This window comes from Heterodontus francisci, chromosome 9 (genome assembly GCF_036365525.1).
Source record: "Heterodontus francisci isolate sHetFra1 chromosome 9, sHetFra1.hap1, whole genome shotgun sequence".
NCBI lineage: Eukaryota > Metazoa > Chordata > Chondrichthyes > Heterodontiformes > Heterodontidae > Heterodontus > Heterodontus francisci.
The window spans coordinates 83556540-83580963 of NC_090379.1; the positions used below are offsets into that span (position 1 = coordinate 83556540).

The 24424-nt window shown below is 42.1% G+C and overlaps 1 protein-coding gene across 2 annotated transcripts in view; it reads left to right on the forward strand.

The window, feature by feature from the left end:
- Positions 1 to 14328, forward strand: part of spred1 (sprouty related EVH1 domain containing 1) — a 120631-nt gene extending 106303 nt beyond the window's left edge. For both annotated transcript variants that reach the window (XM_068039405.1, XM_068039406.1), the window contains exons 5-6: positions 7963 to 8124; positions 9085 to 14328. In XM_068039405.1, coding sequence (XP_067895506.1) covers positions 7963 to 8124; positions 9085 to 9744 — 822 coding nt within the window. In that variant the 3' untranslated portion in view covers positions 9745 to 14328. The remainder of the gene's footprint in view (positions 1 to 7962; positions 8125 to 9084) is intronic.
- The last annotated feature ends 10096 nt before the right edge of the window (positions 14329 to 24424 follow it).

Sequence of the window (24424 nt, forward strand, 5' to 3'; positions counted from 1 at the left end):
GAGTGGCAGTTTGCAATGATAGAGGGGTCAAGGGTGAGTGTTTTTTGTGGAGGAGGATGATGGCAGATTTGAATGGGAGGGGGACAGTACCGAGGTGCAAAGGTTCACTGTTACAGTCTCTGGGTCGTGTGATTATTTGTCCTGATATTGTGCAGAGAAGGGTGCATTCTGCATCATAGGAGCATGAGGTCTGCCTGCAGGAGTAACAGATGACTGATGCGGGGAATGTATCTAGTGCATACAACCTAAAGATTGAGAAATGTACATGCATTGCCAAACTAACAACTTAAAAACACAAGCTGCTGTAAACTTCTCAAATCTACTTATGGTGATTTTGGAAACTAATGCACTATAAAACATCCTACTGAACCCAATATCCTTTACCCTTTACTGTTGTACTGATGCACTAGTTATTTGCACACGATTCATCATCTCAGTTGTTCCCAGTGCAAATCACCACAAGGAGTCTCTAATTGAAATGTTAATTAACTCGAAACCTGTTGGTCTAGCGAACTTGAAATCTGTAATTGTACTCCTGAATGTTTTGCACAATTCAAGTGGAAGTAGTGTGAAAATTTCATATGAAGCCATAATACACTAGTGAAATGCTTGCGACAAGACTGATGTCTGAACCCATGCATGTTCAAGCTTTGACCACAGGAACTAAATTCGTGATGGAGGTGCTCATTTTGCATGATTGATATATTAAATTGATGAAACTTTCTCAGCTGTTTGTTATTCCCATGTTGGAGCACTCTGTTCAAATTCATTTGTGAAGGCACTCTGTATTCCTTAATATAACCCACCTGAGATACCAAGATTTGCTGAAAATTATGGGTAAATGACCAGTGGAGAATGTATCTAAAACCTATTCCAGTGGTTTCATTATCATTTGGGATGAGCTACACAAAGGGGCTGAGTCTGCAGCAATATGAAAACAAAATTGCTACCTAAGGGATTTTTCCACCAGGGTCACTCTGCTCCAAATCTCATCACAGCCTTGGTCCAAACATGGATAAAAGAGCTGAATTCTAGAGGTGAGGCGAGTTAAGAGTGACTGCCCTTGACATCAAGGCAGCATTTGACCGAGTGTAGTACCAAGAAATTTGCGTCTGCCTGCAATGAATTTGGCCTAACCATCAGCCTCAAGAAAACGAACATCATGGGGCAGGATGTCAGAAATGCTCCATCCATCAATATTGGCGACCACGCTCTGGAAGTGGTTCAAGAGTTCACCTACCTAGGCTCAACTATCACCAGTAACCTGTCTCTAGATGCAGAAATCAACAAGCGCATGGGTAAGGCTTCCACTGCTATGTTCAGACTGGCCAAGAGAGTGTGGGAAAATGGCGCACTGACACGGAACACAAAAGTCCGAGTGTATCAGGCCTGTGTCCTCAGTACCTTGCTCTACGGCAGCGAGGCCTGGACAACGTATGCCAGCCAAGAGCGACGTCTCAATTCATTCCATCTTCGCTGCCTTCGGAGAATACTTGGCATCAGGTGGCAGGACTATATCTCCAACACAGAAGTCCTTGAAGCGGCCAACATCCCCAGCTTATACACACTACTGAGTCAGCGGCGCTTGAGATGGCTTGGCCATGTGAGCCGCATGGAAGATGGCAGGATCCCCAAAGACACATTGTACAGCGAGCTCGCCACTGGTATCAGACCCACCGGCCGTCCATGTCTCCGTTATAAAGACGTCTGCAAACGCGACATGAAATCGTGTGACATTGATCACAAGTCGTGGGAGTCAGTTGCCAGCATTCGCCAGAGCTGGCGGGCAGCCATAAAGACAGGGCTAAATTGTGGCGAGTCGAAGAGACTTAGTAGTTGGCAGGAAAAAAGACAGAGGCGCAAGGGGAGAGCCAACTGTGCAACAGCCCCAACAAACAAATTTCTCTGCAGCACCTGTGGAAGAGCCTGTCACTCCAGAATTGGCCTTTATAGCCACTCCAGGTGCTGCTTCACAAACCACTGACCACCTCCAGGCGCGTATCCATTGTCTCTCGAGATAAGGAGGCCCAAAAGAAGTACCAAGAAATAGCAAAATTGAACTCAATGGAAATCAGGGGAGGACTCTCCACTGATTGGAGTCATACCTAGCACAAATAAAGATGGTTGTGGTTGTTGGAGGCCAATCATCTCAACCCCAGGAGATCACTGCAGGAGTTCCTCAGGGCAGTGTCATAGGCCCAACCATTTTCAGTTGCTTCATCAATGACCTTCCCTCCAACACAAGGTCAGAAGTGGGGATGTTCACTGATTCAATGTTCAGTACCATTCTTAACTCCTCAGATACTGGAGCAGTCTGTGTCCACGTGCAGCAAGAACTGGACAACATTCAGGCTTGGGCTGGGAAGTGGCAAGTGACACTCATGCCACACAAGTGCCAGGCAATGACCACCTCCAACAAGAGGGAATCTAAGCATCTCCCGTTGACATTCAACAGCATTGCCATGGCTGAATCCCCCACCATCAACATCCTGGGAGTCAACATTGACCAGAAACTGAACTGAACCAACCATATAATTCCTGTGACTACAAGGGCAGGTCAGAGGCTGGAAATTTTGCAGCAAGTAATTCATCTCCTGACTCCCCAAAGCTCGTTGTTATGACCAGGTGAGAAAAGGGGTCTGGGGTTCCCTCTCCGCCTTTGCCTGGTTTGACCGTAACAAGGTTTAATTTTTAAAAATACTGTTTTTAGCTCCCCCTCAGTGAATCCTTGTTTACAGCTTTCCAATTGTAAGGCAAAGAAATCAATCAGACAGGTTTTCTTAGATTTAAACAAGAAATGTGGACGTTTATTAATCTTAAACTCTAATTAGGCTAACGACTACGAATACACGACGTGACCACGCTAGTAAGCATACGCGATAAACACACAGCTAGTGACAGAAAAAGTAGAAAGAATAAAGGGGAAAAGTTTGAGGCAATAGCTGGGATTTAGTTACGGTTCCTTGGAGTTCGAGGTAGAGTCTTTGGTTGCCAGTAAATCTTGCCGTTTCGTTGGATTCCAGTGCACACTTTAAAACCTGTTTCGATGTAGGAGTCTTTTCTCTCTCGAGGTTGAAGTGACTTCATTGGATCCGGAGATTAGTGAAAAAGAGAGAGCCAGACAGGAGAGAGGCTCTTGTTCCAAGTTCAGTTACAATCTGCAGTCTGACCCAAGCTGTCCTGTGAGCTGTTCAAAACTAGACCTGGGCCAGCAGGTTAGTCATGTGACTCGCTGTTTAAATAAACTGGTGCATTAGTGGATTTCAAAGCTCTCAGTTGGGGGGGGCGGGTGGGGGCATGTGGTGTAGTGCTGTCTCTTACACTGACAAGACGTGGATCACCATTGCCCAGACCAATCTCTCTTAATTGAATCAGTGAGCAGTTTGCATTGTCTTTTCCTAGGCGACTGTCTCTTAGAACACAAATTCTTTCCAACCACTGCTGATCTCTTCAAACAAGTCATCTCTTCACTCCAGCAACAGTTTAAAATTAATGTTCACGTGACAAAATTAATATGCCTCATTTTTGGCAGGTGGGGATCTTCATGACACCATCCACCATCTGCAAGACACAAGTCAGGAGAGTGATGGCATGTTTTCCACTTGCCTGGATGAGTGCAGCTCAACAACATTCAGGGAGCTCGACACCATCCAGGACAAAGCAGCACATTTAAACATTCACTCCCTCCATCACCAGCACACAGTGGCAGTAGTGTGTACCATCTACAAGATGCACTGCAGCAACTGTCGGCTCCTCCGACAGCATCTTCCAAACCCATGACCTCTACCGTTTAGATGAACGAGGACAGCAGACGCTTGGGAAGACCACCACCTGCAAGTTCCCCTCCAGGTCACACTCTATACTGACCTGCAACTATATTGCCATTACTTCACTGCCACTGGGTCAAAATCCTGGAACTCCTTCCTAAGAGCACTGTGGATGTACCTACACCATATGGACCACAGCGGTTCTAGAAGGTGGCTCACCACCACCTTCTCAAGGGCAGTTAGGGATGGGCAATAAATGCTGGCCTAGCCAGCGACACTGATATCCCAGGAACAAATTCTAAAAAGCAAGCAGGTTGTTAGGCCTGGTGGGTTTAGAAACAAATATGGAGATTTCAATGATTTAAGTAATGAAAGGAATAACTGATACTGGAGCTCCACCAAAGTTCGAAAGTAAATTTCTTCAGACCCTGCCTTTTTAAAATGGATGTACATCTCTGCACATCTATCAATACTGATCAGGATTGCCTAGCATTACAGGATAAACTTGCTCGTTTTAGGAGTTGCTGCCCAGTCAGCAGTGGTAGCCACAATGTACAGGTTTGTTTTTCATTTACTGCCTTTATCGCTTTTATTTGCCTCAATTCTTCTATCTCCAAAAGTTGAGAGTTCCAGTTTTGTCCTAATCATCAACTCTACCTTCATTATAAGTGAAACCGCTCTATACCTTGCAGCAATTATAAATTAACTTCACTTGCTAACTAAAGAATTCTGCCAACATTAACTTGAAACCTCTGGATTGCTGGCAGTCTGCTCAAAGGAGACTAATGATTATGTAGATCCAAATAGCTCTTAAAAATTTGGCATTCTTTGACCACATAATACAATTAGGGTTTTTTTTAAATGGCATCAAAAAAAAAGCATGTGATAGATTCCTGCTTTGTTGGGGCATTTAACCAATGTGTTTTACCATTTAATTTTGTCATATGTTCACCAGGCCCTCCAGGTTTATTTCCCTTCTCTCTTTGTTTCCTTACACTCTGCCCCTCCCCATTCCCCCCACCACCACCTAACATACTGCCATGCACTGTCAATACAAGAGTGAGGGAAATTACGATTTTCTCATGTTTTTTGTGATTCTGATTAAATAACAGATTAGGTGTACCTACATATATATAAGGTGCAGAAATAAGCCATTTGGCCTAATTAATATGGTTTGATTTTCCCTCCTATTGCTGTCCTGCCTTTCGTTGCCACCTCCCTTATGCAACTTACCTGTAATTGCGAACTGAAAGGAGGGGGAGAAAAGAGAATGTTGGGTATTGTGCCTTGTGAACAAACACTGATTTTAGCCTGCATTATACATTGGGCATATGACATGAAATATCACTATTTCTTACCTACTATTGCGATTCATCATTCAGATTTCCTTTCACAAGACCAGTTTGGCAAATATGGCAAGTTGCAAAAGTGTGATTTGGACAACCTCCTTTCAGTAAACCAGCTCTACAACGTGCATTTATATAGCACCTTTAACAAAGAAAAATATCCCAAGGCGATTCGTAGCCAGTTAAGTTTGAGAGACCTGGTAACTCTCCAAGATTACGTTAGGATAAATAAATAGCGACCCATTGTTTCCACTGATCAGAAAGGCAATAAGTGGTCACGATTTTAAGGTACTAAAGAATTAAAGGAATGGTTTGAAACAAATTTCTTCAGGACAGTTAAATTGTTAACCGGGTTTAAAAAAGATAGGAATTGGAGTGTGGGGAGCAAGCAGGAGAGTGGGATGAGACTAAGGTGGCTTGTGGAGAAAATCATCAGTGCACAAGTGATAGACCAAATGGCCTGTTTCTATGCTGTAACATTCTAGGTTTAGATAAAGGCCATTCAGTGCGTTTGATCTCTTCCAGAACACCAGCTCCACTGCTTTCTTTATAACATCTAGCTGTTGAATAAATCTTGTTTTGCCTTCAATAGTATTTCCTGGTAACCCTTTTCACTAAGTAATCATCCAATACCATTCTGTTCCTATCTTTCATTGCCATTGGAGTTTTATTGTATAGACTCCTGGCACCAATACTGTCATACCAATGTCATGGCAGGCATTGTTCGTGAATATGATCTGTCAGTGTCTCATTCCTTTTTCCAGCAGCACTTGTGTGCTGTGCTGAGGTGAGATTCCATTTATGTTAATGTTTTTATTTACCATTTAGAATGGGCACAGTTATGAAGAGGTATGTGGCTGAAGTGACATTTTGTCACTAGCGTATCCAGTAACTTTTATGCGATTCATCTTGCACTCACCTTAATGGGGAAGGAAGCAGCCTGTGCTTGGCACTGATAATTTCCAGCGCAGAAACTTGCAATCTGAGCTACTTTAACAAATCCTGCTAATTTTGCTGTAGTTGGGCAATGTTGGCTGCACTTTATACTTTGCAGTTAAATAAGATGTAAAGGCAGATTAAGCTGTGTACACTAAAATAGCAGTATTAAACTTCTGTATTCAGACAGATTGACACTATAAACATACAAATGTAGTATGATGGAACTTTACAGATTGTAAGAATGCTGCTGTTCGGCACCACAAAATTTTAATTTGGCTGCCCCTGGGAAGATACATGGGGTCAGCACACAAAACATTCGGGTGCGTGTTTATAACGCACCGCTTAATTGATGGCACAATGTGAGAATTTGCCATAATGTAAAAATTGGCCTCACAGCTCCAAAGTTTTGGGGTGGAGGATAAAGATGATGGGGAGGCGTGTGGCAAGGGTTCCTACTCCCAGTTGGTATCCAGTAAACCAGCTGGAAGATTATTAGGGAACAGATTCAGCCTGTGAGAACAACTGTAATGGTCCACATTGTCTGCAATACACTGCCAATAGATGCCGTACTGGCTTGCTTGTGCAGAGTGGCCACTGGAATGATATAGCAGAGGACTTCTTGTCGAGCAGTATCTCAGTGGAAGTTGTCTGTCAGCTGTAGAACTGTAGGGTGATTAAAATCAGGGAAAATAAACTGCAAACAATGCAGTGCATAAATCATTGTCTTTTGGGAGCAATTTTAAATTTCTAGTACATTCAGAATGATTCTTGCAGGCTTCTAAACTAGTCCAAAAGACAAAATTAGAGCAGCGAAGTTCACTAATTCCTTATCCACATCCTTTATTTAACTTCAGTTTTACTCAAAAGTTTGCATTCATTTAGGTACAGTAGAAAATGAAAAATGGTTATACCATCGCTTTGAGCTAAAACTTAAGTTTCGTTATGTCAAATTGTTCAACACAAACACTACAAAGTGTACATGCTTTGTTATGTTCAAGGTATTTATGTAGTTATGGGGCTGGATTTTGCAGTCAGCGGCAAAGCAAGGGCGCTTGCTGCTGAACACAGAGTCTCTCCAGCGATCACTCTGGTGAGAATCTCACCTCTGTCACCGTGCAGTGATACTGCAACTGGTTGCAGCGTTCTTTATTGGAGAATTCCCGGCATGGAACTGGAGTGATATCATCAGGATGTCCAAGCAGCCAATCAAATCAAAGGATTTTCACAACCACCCAAACAGGAGACAAAAAGCAACAAAATAAAATCACTTTAAAAATTTTTTTACTGAGAGCAAATTAAAGATTGGGACATACACATGGGGTGAAAGTAGAAGCAAAACTTTTTGAAAAACATTTTTTAAAATTAGTTTAAATCTACTAATTAATCATTTAAAAGAACTCCACGGTTATAAAATTATTTTTTCAAGGTCAGTTCCATTGTTCATTAAATTTTATAAATCACAATGTGGGGGGTAAAAAACAGTTGCACCTGATGGAACAAGATATAACTTGTTATGCATTTTCTAATGGATGCGGGAGTGGGAGAGTTGAAATTCTCTCAGATTGTAGGAATTTTTGGCTCTGGGGGGACACAGCGCAGCCTGTGTCAGAACCCAGAGTGACACATGCAACTCCAGGGTTTCTGCACATGCCCAACGTCCTGAAGTTTGCGGTGAGTTGCAGAGATATAATGATGGCAAACACCGACAATACACTGTCGACACCCTAGCAAACCACCTCTCCCCACCACCACCGCCCCAACCAAAAGTCCGGCCTATGGTATTTCAATGGAATGTTTGCAGATATTGTGATAGGATGACCTCTAGTGGTCAGTATGAAAATGTATCATTCTGGTTGCCAGACTGCTTGCCTTTCAAAATAAGTAATGAAAGATTTTTGTATTTTTTTCAGCCTCCACAAGAAAATGATACTAATTCTTTGATAAGGAAAGAGAGAATTTCACGACATGACACTGTGGTGATCAATGAACCTTGCAGAAGCTGCTATGTTAGAACTCCTCCGCTTGAGGAATTCAGTTCTCGAAGATTGTACTTTCCTGCTCAGCAGAATCAGGTAACTTTTCACATTTAAAAGAGGAGGAAGGTAAATTGCAATACATTAAACCATTTTATAGAGATGAAAATGGACAATGTATTTTTTGGTATTTGGTTTTCCATAATTAAATTCAGAATATTTCACTCAGTCTAAGCATTTGGTCAGAATAAAGCTGTAAAGTGCATCGTTATAAAGTGCTATTTGTATGAGTTCCTACTAGTCCAGGGATAAGGGACTTCAGTTACTTGGATAGATAGGAGACATTGGGGTTCTTCTCCTTAGAGAAGAGAAGTTTGAGAGGAGATTTGATAGAGGTGTTCAGAACCATTAAGAGTCCAGACTGCGTAGTTGCCATTAGTGGAAGGGTCGAGTACCAGATTTAAGGTGATTGGCAAAAGAACCAGAGGTGGCATGAGGAAAAACCTTTTTTACGCAGCGAGTGTTTAGGATCTGGAATGCACAGTGAGCGAGTGTGGTGGAGGCAGATTCAATCATGGCTTTCAAAAAGGAATTGGGTAGGCGCCTGAAGAGAGAATTTGCAGGGCTACGGAGAAAAGGGTGGAGGATTGGGATTAGTTGAGTTCTTGCAGAGAGCCAGCATAGACACAACAGGCCGAAAATCATCCTGTGCTGGAACCATTCTATGATTCTATAGTGTATTATAGTGAGGACAGTAAATTTTCTCAAATTTCATTTAAATTTCAGAATCTTGAAACCTGAAGTCTTAAAGTGGCTTTGCATTTATTGTGGGGGCAGCAGGGAGGAGTCTGGAGTCATACTCCTGCAAAAAAAAGTGCCTTGGCCAGTAACTGAGATATTACCATGCTTGCACAAAGCAGCTGTAAAAATTAGTTCCATTGGAATCTGCTGGATAAGATATTCGAAGAATGGTTTCTATTTGTCTTTTTTCTTGAAGTTGTATAATTCAACTACATGGTTTGCATTTCCTCTAATAAGAAAACTTTGAATCTCTTTCAGATTATGTTGAAATCAACTAGGCATGTCAGTTTTCAGGATGAAGATGAAGTAGTGAGGATAAATCCTCGAAAGGATATATTAATTAGGGGCTATGAAGACTACAGACATCCTATTGTACGAAAAAATGAATTGGAAACTGAAATAGATTCATATGTGTGTTTCAAACCTGAATCTAAAAAACACGATTATGTATATCCTTCTGTGGAAGGGCTTGAATCTGAACACATTAAAGATTCAAAAGGTTCTTTTGTATTAAAAGCACAGCCATCCCCTTCACTAAAATCAAAAAAATCCAAGCGAAGGAAAGAGGATGGAGAACGCTCTCGTTGTATATATTGTCGAGACATATTTAATCATGAGGAAAACCGGAGAGGACAGTGTCAGGATGCTCCAGACCCTATCAAGAGATGCATTTATCAAGTGAGCTGCATGCTGTGTGCTGAGAGTATGCTCTACCACTGCATGTCGGACTCTGAGGGAGATTTCTCTGATCCATGCTCGTGTGACACTAGTGATGACAAGTTCTGTTTACGATGGCTGGCACTTATAGCTTTGTCTGTCATTGCACCATGTATGTGCTGCTATCTTCCTCTGAGAGCATGTCACCACTGTGGTGAGATGTGTGGGTGTTGTGGAGGGAAGCACAAAGCAGCTGGATGATGTGACCAGTTGGGAGCCAAGCTGTGCTTAATAGTTCCTCTCCAGGCAGCATCAACCCTGGGTCTTGAGGGTTTGGCCCACTGGTATTTAAAGCCAGCACCAATTGCAGAGCTGCGCAAGTTTCCAAGGCTTGAGGAGAAATGATGTGTTTTGAATGATCGTGACAGTTCACAAGGGCACCATGTCTAATACTTTACATGGCACAGCCTAATTTGAGAAGGTTTTGTGAAAGAGAGTTCTTTGCTTTTGGGCTGTTTAGTGAATACTGTATGTGATTATACAGAAGAGATTCATTTTGCAGTTTTGTACATTGAGTTGGCTATGGGGTTGTTTCTCACATGAAGCTTTTACAGATGAAACTCACGTATTAGACTAAAGCACTAGGTAACTGTTTGATTTTTGTTCAGAAAGATTTCAACTTGTTTTAGGCTTTGGTTCTAATAAGTATTTACTTACTGTGCATTTACAGTATCACTTAACTGGCAGTACAGGTGAATTTACTGTTTATGAATAATTAGATATATTTAATACATGTAAAGTGTCAAACTCTATATAACTAAAATTGAGATGGCTTGTACTTTCTCAATAAAACCATTTATCCTTTCAGTTCTTCTATGTCAAGAAACAAAAAATTGACACATAATGGACCCATAGATCTTTTATTTTAATTCATTGTAATATGCATGCTTAATATTCACATATGATTTTGCTTCAGTTTGAACATTTTTTTCATCTTCCTCTCAAGCCTACAAATTGGTGACTAATTTTATTGTGATTAAGCACATTTTTTTTCCTGCATGTATGTGCATTGTGTGTGAACCAAATTGCAAGCTAGTGGCATATTTTGATTTTTAGATATCTTTAAAAACACTTCTAATATTTTTGCTCAACCAGCAAGTTTTCTGATAGTGGCCCAAGAATATCAAATTACTTTTTTTGCATTGACATAACTGGGAATGTATTATTAAAACCTAAAGTTTGGTGTATAACCAATTCATGTATTTCAGACTTATCTTCGTCTCAGCAATCTACTGGAAACAGTGTAGATGCAATTTTAGAAAAATCCAGGTTTAATTTGTAAGTTAAATATACTCTAGAATATTTTATGCAAGATAATACTAAGCTATGCTAGTTTTTTTTGTTCTGAGATTATTAAGTGAATGCTATTAGTTAAAACAACCACTAGGTGCTACATTTCCCTGGATACTTATGCACACAGGCATGCCCACATTTTCAGTCTGCAGTGGGTCGTGTAAATGGACATGGTTTATACTTAAATGTGTATTTTAGTACATAGGTATGCATAGACGAGATAAATGTTCGATTTTTAAATTTACAATGTGGACTGGGTCTCGTACCTAAACTATTCATAATGAAGACAAATTTTGAGCCTGAATAGATTAAATTATTAGATTCAAAATAGAACTATCTATCTTACAACTTAAAAAAAAAATTAATTGGGGTCATTCTTCGCTTTGTGCAGAGCCTATGGTCATAACTAGTCAAACAAAATGTAGAATAAACCTACTTATTTAAATTAATTCATTAGTGCACAAGGGCACATTTGATTTTTTAATACATTTTCTACGCACACCTTTGTACCCTGTTTACATGTCTGTGATTATGGAGGGGAAAATCGAGCTCTTGTGGTTGTGCCAAGGTCATCTTCATCCTAAGATTTAATGCTTCTAAATTTTATCAAATATTTATTCACGAAAACTACAGTTAAAATTTAGGGCTTTGGCGAAGTTGGTTGCACAGGTTCTAATTTTTAAGTATGTAAATAAATAACCTCACTTGTAAGATACTCCACATTAGAATGCATTGATATTTATCAGCTGTGAGTAGATGGAATGAACTGACAGCATTCTGTACATAAACCGACTTTGAGTATTTGTTTCACATTGAAAAGTAGAGGCTAAAGATATGAGACTTAATTTTTAAAAAGAGCTTGTTTCTAGTTTTGTACTTGATAGCAGAATGGCTTCACTAGGAAAATTGTTTGGTGATGGGGGCACTTCTTTCATTTTGCTGTTTGAGTATTTAAAGGTTGTGCATAATTCTTCTTACAGAATTGCATCCACATGCTTATGAACTTTGATTTCATCAATATTCTTCACATTGGGGAACCCAAAATAAATTTTGAATTGCGCCCAGGGTACTGTTGCATTTTCTGCCATTCCCTGCTTATCTTGCTGTATTCATATTTCTACTTGCAAGTTTTCATTATCCAAGTTTTGGAAAACTGTTTTCCAAAGCTCAATTAAATAGTTCTTAATTTACCTGAACTTTTTGTAAGGACTGCAAGCTATCCAAGGAAAACAGTCTGTTTGTGCTGGCCTGCCAACTGCAATTATTGATATAACTAAAGCTGAAGAATCTTTTCCGTCCCTGTCCTGGCGTTAGAACCTCTGACTCAAGATTCAGTTCAGTTCAGAGATACAGCACTGAAACAGGCCCTTCGGTCCACCGAGTCTGTGACGACCATCAACCACCCATTTATACTAATCCTGCACTAATTCCGTATGCCTACCACATTCCCACCTGTCCCTATATTTCCCTACCACCTACCTATACTAGGAGCAATTTATAATGGCCAATTTACCTATCAACCTGCAAGTCTTTGGCATGTGGGAGGAAACTGGAGCACCCGGAGGAAACCCACGCAGACACAGGGAGAACTTGCAAACTCCACACAGGCAGTACCCAGAATTGAACCCGGGACGCTGGAGCTGTGAGGCTGCAGTGCTAACCACTGCGCCGTCCTCAGTAAACTGACTAGTGTCTCTCAGTTCCTCTCTCTCAGGGAGATACCCGTACACTGACTGGTGTCTCTCAGTCTCTCACTCCCAGTGTGATGTCTATATAGTGACAGGCGTCTCTCACTCTCAGGGAGATATCTGCAAATTGACGGGTGTGTCTCATTCTCTCTGTCTGAGGGAGATATCTGTAAACTGACTGGTGTAGTTGCATGCTGTCTGAAGGATAAGGTTACTATTGGATGCTAGTATGATCCAGTACATAATCTGAGTGGAAACACTCTATTCATGAGATTTCAAAGGAATCAACAGGTTTCCACACTTCATCCATTGTGGCTTTTAATATGGACATCTGGACCCAGTCTCATTCTATGCAGGAATTCCTGAAGATTTTGAGTACTTAAAGGTTTTGTGTTTTTCCTGCCTTCTGGGGTCTGGTCAAGAGCATGTGATGTAAATCAGCTCATCTGTCTGCCTTTTTGCAGTAAATAGATAGTATGAAGTACCTAGATCTGACTGAATTCTTTTCGCTTTCCCATATGTTGAGCTGATAGTCATATTGTAGATTACAAATTAAATAGCGTATTGAAGCCAGATTTTTTTTTTTTGTAAGCCCTATATTCCTAGTTAGCAGTTTACAGATATGAATCACCAACTGTCACATAAGTCTTAACCTCTCAGTTTCTAACTCAGTTTTAGATTGATGTCTCGCTGCTTGTGATCAAGTGAGCACTTTTTGTAGTATAATTTCTCTGTGAAAGTGAGCTTCTGTGCAAATCTGGTTGGATGTTTTCATGCAGACCAATTACATTGTTTTCTATTCTGATTGTGTTTAGATTTTAAGTTCAATCAAAATTTCCCTTTTCATCATCCTTTCACACCCCCATGTGCAGATGGGATCAGAGTTTGTAACCATTCTTTGGAAGACCCTTAATGTTAAAAAAAAAAGTCACTATCATAGTGGAAACCATTTCTTACTCAGTTTGGAAATAACATTTAACTTGTCAGTAGACTGTTAAACATAAGTAACTCATAACACAAAGTTAAGCTGCTTTTATTATTTTTTCTTTGGATGGAGGGAGGGTCTGACGTTGCTTGTATTCTGGAATGTAAGAAGGTGTGACTACCCCCAAGAGAAGAACTTGCTGGCTGTAGCAAAGTGTTTTGTTTGTTGTCATAGGTACACTTTGACCTTAGAATGATGAGGCACTACTAACTAGTATGGTACATCTCCTAGCCATGTACTGTTATTTATATGCAATGTCTGCTTTATGGATTTAAACAACCTAAAAGGCATGCTAATAACTCTAATTTTAAGGGAATTGACCCTGCTGAGTACTGATGGTGCATTTATGTACCGAGAACTGTCGTGTTATTTTTGTTCTACTTCCAATTAAATTTTTTAGATGTTTAAGTTTTTTAGAATTTGAGACGTTATCTAATAGAAAACATTAAGCTACAGAATGCTTAGTACCTAGAGGGGTTTTATTTTTTCTAAATACTGCCTATTGTTTGCTTAGTGCCACTTGCTTGATACCCAGCCAACTTCCAAAAAGTGCCTCGCTTGTACATTTTAAAAACTCCATTTAAATCTAACTGCTATTGTATTTGTTACTTTTTGTTTTTAGGTATTTTTATCTTTGTGTTGAAAAGATACCAAGTATGTGATGTACAATTTAGTTTAACTCCTGCCATAGGTGTAATTTCTTAAATGTATGAAGGTGTAGCTTCTTAATTTCTTGAATATATATATATAATGTAAATATGCATATATAAGTTTGTAACTGATTTTGTTACATCATACACTTGTAATTTGACATATCAAATAACTATCATAATAAAACAGTAAGTTTTAATTTCTTTATATTCTGTCAGTTGTAATATTCCCTCATGTCAGTGTGTATCCAAAGTGGCAAGCAGTTGACAGCAAGTACAAACTATGTTTGACACATTTTAAAGAAGGATGCTCAAAGCAGCCTTGCAATTTAAGACCAGGTAGAACTAAAATAATTACTGCCCCTTATTCCAGGTGCATAGTTTGAAATTGGCAACCAGAATGAGGGCAATGGTGTAATGATATACTGAATATAGTTAAGCAAGGTCACAACATTTTGCAGATGATTAATTGTGATTTTCATTACTTAAGGGAGAAAACAGACAATGGGAGATCAACCTATAACAAACTAAAACTGGTCGAGATTCCCTCAATAGCAAGGAGAAACTATTTTAAATGCCAGGTGACAAAGGATGGGAAAGGCCCAAGAGTTACTGAAACCTCTTTTGAAAAGAACAAAACGATAGCCCATTATAGTTTTAGTGCAAGCATTTCCCATTGGAATTTGGAGAATCCTACAACTAAATACTGCTTACTGTATTGCCAAAATGGACACCATTTTCTTTGTCTCATTTTAGCTAGAGAAAGTACATAGAGTTGCATATTTTACCACACAGAAACAGACATTTTCCAACATGTCTATGCTAGTTTGTTATGCTCCACATAAGCTTCCTCACACCATACTTCATCTCACCCTATCAATGTATCCTTACATTCCTTTCTGCTTCATATACTGTAATTGCGTAGCTTCCCCTTAAATGCATCAATGGTATTCGCCTTATCCACTCCATGTGATTGTGAGTTCCACATTCTCACCACTGAGTAAAGTTTCTCCTGAATTCCTTTAGTATTATTAATGACTACCTTTTTTATAACCTCTAGTTTTGGACTCGCCCACAAGTGAAAACGTATCGACATCTACCCTATCAAAACTCCTCATAATGTTAAAAACCTCTCATCAAGATAGCCCTCGGTCTTCTCTTTCCTAGAGAAAAACCCCAGCTTGTTCAGACTTTCCTGATAGTTGTATGTAAATCTCATTGGCTGGACTGTTCTCCACATCATCTACACTGAGCCAGTTAACCAAAATGCATCACAATACAGGAAGCTTCATCAGGCACCTTATACCAGTGACTTCAACTGTAGTGCAAGCAAATGGTAGGTCCTAATTAATTACAATCCTAATCCTAAATCGGAACTCAGTGATGCCATTGATTCTCTAGCCAGCGGAAAAGCCCCTGGGAAGGACGGCATTACCCCTGAAATAATCAAGAGTGCTAAGCCTGCTATACTCTCAGCACTCTACAAACTGCTTTGCCTGTGCTGGGACGAGGGAGCAGTACCACAGGACATGCGTGATGCCAATATCATCACCCTCAATAAAAACAAAGGTGACAACGGTGACTGCAACAACTACTGTGGAATTTCCCTGCTCAGCATAGTGGGGAAAGTCTTCGCTCGAGTCGCTTTAAACAGGCTCCAGAAACTGGCCGAGCGTGTCTACCCTGAGGCACAGTGTGGCTTTCGAGCAGAGAGATCGACCATTGACATGCTGTTCTCCCTTCGTCAGCTACAGGAGAAATGCCGCGAACAACAGATGCCCCTCTATGTTGCTTTCATTGATCTCGCCAAAGCCTTTGACTTCGTCAGCAGACGTGGTCTCTTCAGACTACTAGAAAAGCGGATGTCCACCAAAGCTACTAAGTATCATCACCTCATTCCATGACTATATGAAAGGCACAATTCAGCATAGCGGTGCCTCATCAGACCCCTTTCCTATCCTGAGCGGCATGAAACAGGGCTGTGTTCTCGCACCCACACTGTTTGGGATCTTCTTCTCCCTGCTGCTCTCACATGCGTTCAAGTCTTCAGAAGAAGGAATTTTCCTCCACACAAGATCAGGTGGCAGGTTGTTCAACCTTGCCCGTCTGAGAGAAGACCAAAGTACGGAAAGCCCTCATCAGGGAACTCCTCTTTGCTGACTATGCTGCAGTAACATCTCACACTGAAGAGTGTCTGCAGAGTCTCATCGACAGGTTTGCGGCTGCCTGCAACGAATTTGGCCCAATCATCAGCCTCAAGAAAACGAACATCATGGGACAGGACGTCAGAAATGCTCCATCCATCAATATTGGCGACCACGCTCTGGAAGTGGTTCAAGAGTTCACCTACCTCAGCTCAACTATCACCAGTAACTTGTGTCTCAATGCAGAAATCAACAAGCGCATGGGAAAGGCTTCCACTGCTATGTCTAGACTGGCCAAGAGAGTGTGGGAAAATGGCACACTGACACGGAACACAAAAGTCCGAGTGTATCAAACCTGTGTCCTCAGTACCTTGGTCTACGGCAGCGAGGCCTGGACAACATATGTCAGCCAAGAGCGACGTCTCAATTGATTCCATCTTTGCTGCCTCCGGAGAATCCTTGGCATCAGGTGGCAGGACCGTATCTCCAACACAGAAGTCCTCGAGGCGGCCAACATCCCCAGCTTATACACACTACTGAGCCAGCGGCACTTGAGATGGCTTGGCCATGTGAGCCGCATGGAAGATGGCAGGATCCCCAAGGACACGTACAGCGAGCTCGTCACTGGTATCAGACCCACCGGCCGTCCATGTCTCCGCTTTAAAGACGTCTGCAAACGCAACATGAAGTCCTGTGACATTGATCACAAGTCATGGGAGTCAGTTGCCAGTGATCGTCAGAGCTGGCGGGCAGCCATAAAGGCGGGGCTAAAGTGTGGCGAGTCGAAGAGACTTAGCCGTTGGCAGGAAAAAAGACAGAAGCACAAGGGGAGAGCCAACTGCGTAACAGCCTGACAACCAATTTTATCTGCAGCACCTGTGTAAGAGTCTGTCACTCTAGAATTGGCCTTTATAGCCACTCCAGGCGCTGCTTCACAAACCACTGACCACCTCCAGGCGCTTACCCATTGTCTCTCGAGACAAGGAAGCCAAAGAAGAAGAATGGTAGTTTTGATTCTTCTCACCACAACAGCTCAGTAGGGCTGGATAAAGACAAGTGCAAAAATATGGACACAGTCACTACTAATGCTCCACACATCCCTGAGGTACAGATAAATTCCAACAATGTAACTCTAATGAGGCTTGTTGCAATATTTTATTGGCAATTAAGTTCATGCAAACCAATGCAGATTTGTGTTGCTCATCAATAATGTTTATCGCTTCCTATTCCCAAGTATTAGTGAAGCTGGTTTCACTAAAATCATTTGATATTTTGATTGACTTCAAGATGACAGGTGTGGCAAGTAGGAAAAATTAGAATTAAAGCATTAAACATTCTTGAAGCGGAGTAGAGGGAACTTTTCTTTTCAGCTGGCTATTCTCTGACTATGGGAGTGCTTAGTGTTGGAATGGCAAAGAAACGTTCCATTCCTCAGCATTGACATCCTTCGGACTTGCTGCCAAGTTCATTCATTAAATTTCACGGAAACAACTTGGTGAGAGTAGCTTTTCCCTTGCCATACCAAAGATAATGGGTCCTTTGGTGACTTTTGTTGAATATCCACCTCTGGCCTAAAGTGATGAATATAAAGATGATTTAAAAATGAAAATCTCTCAAGTTGTTTTGATTTTGAGATTTATAGGATCAAGTTAACACTTGCAAGCATCCCTGGGAGGTGTCTTAGGCTATTGCCTTGTGAAATCCAAAAACTGAACAACTGGTCCAAGAAAAATCTTGAGCTTGCCCAAGAGGCAAATTGAGTAACAATCCAAGCAGATTATAGTGGTGCTGCCGAACATTGTGCAGCAAAGAGGATTAGAAATTAAGGATGACCAAGGCATTTGTCAATCATTTTCTCATTGGAGAGAGGGAGAATAGCTAAATTAAGCGTTGGTCCCTTAGAGGATGAGAATGGGAAACCAGGAAATGGTAGAGACTTTGAACAACTATTCTGTATCTGTCCACAGAAGAAGACACACAAAAAATCTCAAGAATAGTAGAAAATCAAGGGGCAAAAGGGAGAGAGGAACTTAAAACAATTGCTATTCGAGAAAAAATACTTGGCAAACTAATGGGACTAAAGGCTGATGGCCTGTATCCTAGCGTCTTAAGAGAAATGGCTTTAGATGATTGTAATCTTCCAAAATTCCCTAAATTTGGGAAAGGCCCCCGCAGTTTGAAAAGCAGGAACAATAGGCCAGTTAGCCTAATATCTGTCATTGGGAAAATGCTGAAATCCATCATAAAGGAAGTAGTACCAAGACATTTAGAAAATCATAATACAATCAGGCAGATTCAACATGGTTTTGTGAGAGGAAACTCTGTTTGATGAATTTATTAGAGATCTTTGAGGATTTAACAAGCTAGGTGAATAAAGGGAAACCAGTAGATGGTGTGCGTTTGGATTTCCAAAATGCAATTGATAAGGTGCCACATAAAAGGTTACTGCACGGGCGGCGCAGTGGTTAGCACTGCAGCCTCACTGCTCCAGCGACCCGGGTTCGGTTCTGGGTACTGCCTGTGTGGAGTTTGCAAGTTCTCCCTGTGTCTGCGTGGGTTTTCGCCGGGTGCTCCGGTTTCCTCCCACCACCAAAAGACTTGCAGGTTGATAGGTAAATTGGCCATTATAAATTGCCCCTAGTATAGGTAGGTGGTAGGAGAATATAGGGACAGGTGAGGATGTGATAGGAATATGGGTTTGGTGTAGGATTAGTATAAATGGGTGGTTGACGGTCGGCACAGACTCGGTGGGCCGAAGGGCCTGTTTCAGTGCTGTATCTCTAAATAAATAAAACAAGATAAGAGCTCATGGTGAGAACAGAAAGTGCTGGAAATACTCAGCAGGTCTGGCAGCATCTGTGGAGAGAAACAGAGTTAACGTTTCAGGTCTGTGACCTTGACCTTTTATCAGAACTGGCAAAGGTAAGAAATGTGAACGTCTTTGAGCAAGTGAAAGGGAGGAGGGGAGGAAGAAGAACAAAAGGGAAGATCTGTGATAGGACAGAAGGCAGGAGAGATTAAATGACAGATGTCATACAACATAGGCAAATGGAGTGCTAAATAGTTGGAGTAAAAGACAAAGCATTAGTCCAGAGAGAGTGTAATGGCAGAATAATGAACAGCTCTGTCCAAAAGCAAAAACATGAAAAAACAATTTAGGACTAGCACATGATTTTAAAAAAAGATAAATTAAAAATAATGGGGCTCATAGTCTGGAATTATTGAACTCAATATTGAGTCCAGAAGGCTGTAAAGTGCCTAATCAGAAGATGAACTGCTGTTCCCTGAGCTTGCGTTGAGCTTCACTGGAACACTGCAGCAGGCTGAGGACTGAAATGTGGGTGTGAGAGCAGGGTGGTGAATTAAAATGGCTAACAACTGGAAGCTCAGGGTCATGCTTGCGGACTGAGTGGAGGTATTCTGCAAAGCGGTCACCCAACCTACGTTTGGTTTCCACAATGTAGAGGCAACCGCATTGTGAGCAGCGAATACAGTATACTGATAGCCGTTTGGTAGTACAGAACATGAGTATTGCTGAAAATAGAGACATTTTGTTGAAGCTTTTCGTCTTGCACTCATCAGGACAATTCACAAGAATACCAATGTAAGGGAAACAACAAATACTGTATGAGAAGAGAGTGATGATTGGTTGGCAAGTGGACTCTGGTAGAGGCATTGCCATGGAGAATGCACCAGGTTATGGTGACTGACAGTTAACTGCCAAGCTTTGTATGAAATTTAAACCAGGCAGTTTGACTCAGGTCAAGGCATTGCCCTAAGGAATGAACCAGGGAATGACTCGCTTGTTTAGCTGAAACAGGCGCAATGTGTGTACATGTTCTTTCCGTCTGAAGGTGACAACACATTCAAGGGCTTTGGAGAGAAAAGAGAGGTTCGTGATGTGGCGGTAGTTTGTAGGTCAATGGTTGTGTTTTGAGGAGAGATGTGATGACAACAGATTTGATGAAGAGGGGAACAGAACCTGAGATGAGAAAACTGTTAATATTGTTTAATATGACAAATAAGGCCAGCACCCAAAATCAATGATGCTTCCCTGCAATGACTGCTGGTTGCAGTCAGGAGGAGGAGGGGCATAATTTTCCTCAGCAATGGCAGGATGGAGCCTGCAGTTGTAACCAAGGCGGCATGGTTGAAGAAATAAGCAGCAGGAGAATTTGTGCCTGGTCTTGGATGCAGTGCAGGAAGTGGTTTAATTAGGTAATTAAACCTGCAGTAGCTGATGAGTGTCTTTCTTTTATATCTGACAAGTTACATTTTCCTAGTGTTTTGCCAATGTGCTTTGTTGAATGGTAATTTTCCTTAATCCACTGACTGGAGATCTGAATTTGTACTTTTTTAAAAAACACTTTAAATAGACAAGCTGCCAGCAAAGTTATCCTTTTGTCTTATGATCACCTGGTTTGCTACACCCCACCAGCCTCCACATCCAAAGGATCATCCTCTGCTATTTCTGGCCACCTCCAGCATCATGCCACCACCAAACACCACTTCCCCTCCCCTCCCGTCAGCATTCCGAAGGGACTGTTCCCTCCGTGACACCCTGGTCCACTCCTCCATCACCCCCAACACCTCATCCCCTTCCCATGCAATTGCAGGAGGTGTAATACCTGCCCTTTTACCTCCTCTCTACTCATCACCAAGGCTCCAAACACTCCTTCCAGGTGAAGCAGAGTTTTACTCGTACTTCATTCAATTTAGTACATGGTGTTTTGCTGAAAATAGAGGCATTTTGTTGACGCTTTTTGTCTTGCACTCATCAGGACAACTGGCAAGAATACCAATGTAAGGGAAACAACAAATTTATACTGTATGAGAAGAGAATGCTGATTGGTTGGCAAGTGGACTCTGGTACAGGCGTTGCCATGGAGAATGCAGCAGTATTCATTAAACTTATGAACTCGGCAACTCGCACAGTTGACTTCAGTTTTCTGCCCAAATCGATGGTGTTGCCATGGGATCCCCTCTAGGTCCGGCTCTCGCAAACATCTTTGTTGGGTTCCATGAGAAATGTGTCTTCGAGGGAATAACACCTAAGCAGGTCAGGAAAAGTGAATACATTTGCCGATTCACTTACATCCTGTGGTGTACACCCCATCCCTCACTGCATAGCCAACCATACTCCATAAAGTCTCTCCACACACCCAATTATGCTTCAGCAGCACCCATCCTTCACTTTTTACACAAGTCCTCACCTCACCATGTATCCAGCTACCACCACCACTCACCCCAATCTTTAAGCAACAGATTCCATCAGGTGATGAGCGCACAAAAGGTAAGGGGGTAGTGGAGGTAGGCCACCACAATTCTGCAGCTCGCAGATGGAGAGGAGGAAGCCATTGAAATAAGTGGCATATCTGTGTCCCCCTCAATCAGACACGGAGAACCTGGGAACTCACATGTCTTGCATGAGAGTATGGAGCACAAAGTGATCGTGAAAGAGTTCGTTGTTGACAGTGCCAAAGTCAGGAATTTGGTGTAGCGGGAGAGGAGATGCTTACTTTTTTTTTTGACTCCATCTTTCCCAGAATGCCATATTTGAATCCCTCCAATCAGGTTTCTGCCCCTGCTAGAGTAATCAAACAGCTCTTATCAAAGTCACAAATGACATCCTATTCAAACATGTAAGATTCTGAGGGTCTTGACAGGCTGGATGCAGAAAGGATGTTTCCTCTTGTTGGAGAATCTTGAACTAGGGGTCACTGTTTTAAAAAAAAAAAAGGGTGGCGCAGTGGTTAGCACTGAAGTCTCACAGTTCCAGCAACCCAAGTTCAGTTCTAGGTACTGCCTGTGCAGAGTTTGCAAGTTCTCCCTGTGACCGCATGGGTTTCCTCCGGGTGCTCCGGTTTCCTCCCACATGCCAAAGACTTGCAGGTTGATAGGTAAATTGGCCATTGCAAAAAAAAAATTGCCCCCAATGTAGGTAGGTGGTAGGAGAATTGAGGGAAGGTGGGGATGTGAGAGGAAAAATGGGATTAATGTAGGATTAGTATAAATGGGTGGTTGATGGTCAGCACGAACTCGGTGGGCCGAAGGTCCAGTTTCCGTGCTGTATGACTATGTGACTGACAAAAGCAAACTTATACTCCTCATCCTTCTCAACCTGTCTGCAGCCTTTGACACAGTTGACCACACCATTCTCCTCCAATGCCTCACTCCCATCATCCAGCTGGGTGGAACTGTACTCACCTTGTCTATTTAATTGTAGCCAGACAATTGCCATCAATGGCTTCTCTTCCCATTCCCACACAGTTATCTCTGGTGTCCCCCAAGGATCTATCCTTGGCCCCCTCCTATTTCTCTCTACATGTTGCCCTTGGTGACACCATCCAAAAACACAACAGCAGTTTCCACATTCTTACAGGCACCCAGCTCTACCTTACCAGCACTGCTCTTGACCCTGCCATCATCTCTGAATTGTCAGTTTGCTTATCCAACATCCAGTACTGGATGCACAGAAAATTCCTCCAATTAAATATTGGAAGACTGAAGCCATTGTCTTAGGTCTCCACCACAACCTCCACTCCCTTGCCACCAACTCCATCCCCCTCTCTGCCAACTGTCTGAGGCTGAACTAGATGGTTCACAACCTCGGTACCATATTTGAGCCCAAGATGAGCTTTCAACCACATATCCATGCTATCACTAAGACTGCCTATTTCCACCTCTGTAACATCGCCCAACACCAACCCATCTCAGCTCTTCTGCTTCTGAAATCCTTCATGGGATGGTGTGTGACTTGGAGGGGAACTTGCAGATGGTGATGTTCCCATGAATTATTAATTCATTGGTTGAAAACTTACAGTAAACTTTTAATGGAAAAAATCCTGCAGTTAACTTTTTAAAAAAAACTAGCAGCCAGGATGGCCACCACAATTTGTATCTGAAACATCTCTTCACATTCCAAAGACCCACCCGGAGACAGAGGTCTGGGTAGTATGGAACCAGAACAATGGCTTGCTCTAAGTGACTGAATTACCTAAGATTTCTTCATTAGCATGGCAGTCAAGGCAATCCTAACACCATGACTTTGAAAGAATAAAACCCCTCCAAGCGTAAGTATTGACATCCTGGGGACTGGGGAGCCAATTCCAAACCTTGAATATCATTAGAAGGTTCCAGTGAATACACGGAGGCCGTGATGTGACTCTCGCTCTCGCGTTCTTGCGCTCTATCTCGAACAAGTAAAGTCCGAGGACATTTTCCCCAGGCTAGGCGGACGCAGGTTTTCCACCGACTTGTACGTTGGTGGGCAGCTCCCGTCCGCCCGACGTAAAATCCAGCCCTGTGTCTTCAATTTCCATTTATTCTAGACTCTAATCCAACCACAGAATTTGCTTTTATCTCTGTTATCTGTTTGTGTGTGTGTGAGAGTCTCATGTGAATGTGCAGTGTAAATTTATAATTTTTTCTAGATCGGTTTTAGATTAAGTTTTTTTTTTTTTTTATTCATTCATGGGAAGTGTGCGTCACTGGCTATGCCAGCATTTATTGCCCATCCCTAATTGCCCTTGAGAAGGTGTTGGTGAGCTGCCTTCTTGAACCGCTGCAGTCCATGTGAGGTAGGTACACCCACAGTGCTGTTAGGAAGGGAGTTCCAGGATTTTGATCCAGCGAAAGTGAAGGAACGGCGATATAGTTCCAAGTCAAGATGGTGTGTGACTTGGAGAGGAACTTGCAGATGGTGATGTTCCCATGAATCTGCTGCTCTTGTCATTCGAGGTGGTAGAGGTCGCAGGTTTGGAAGGTGCTGTCTAAGGAGCCTTGGTGCGTTGCTGCAGTGCATCTTGTAGATGGTACACACTGCTGCCTCTGTGCGTTGGTGGAGGGAGTGAATGTTTGTGGATGGTGTGCCAATCAAGCGGGCTGCTTTGTCCTGGATGGTGTCGAGCTTCTTGAGTGTTGTTGGAGCTGCACCCATCCAGGCAAGTGGAGAGTATTTCATCACACTCCTGACTTGTGCCTTGTAGATGGTGGACAGGCTTTGGGGAGTCAGCAGCTGAGTTACTTGCCACAGGATTCCGAGCCTCTGACCTGCTCTTTTAGCTATGGTATTTAATTGGCTACTCCAGTTCAGTTTCTGGTCAATGGTAGCCCCTAGGA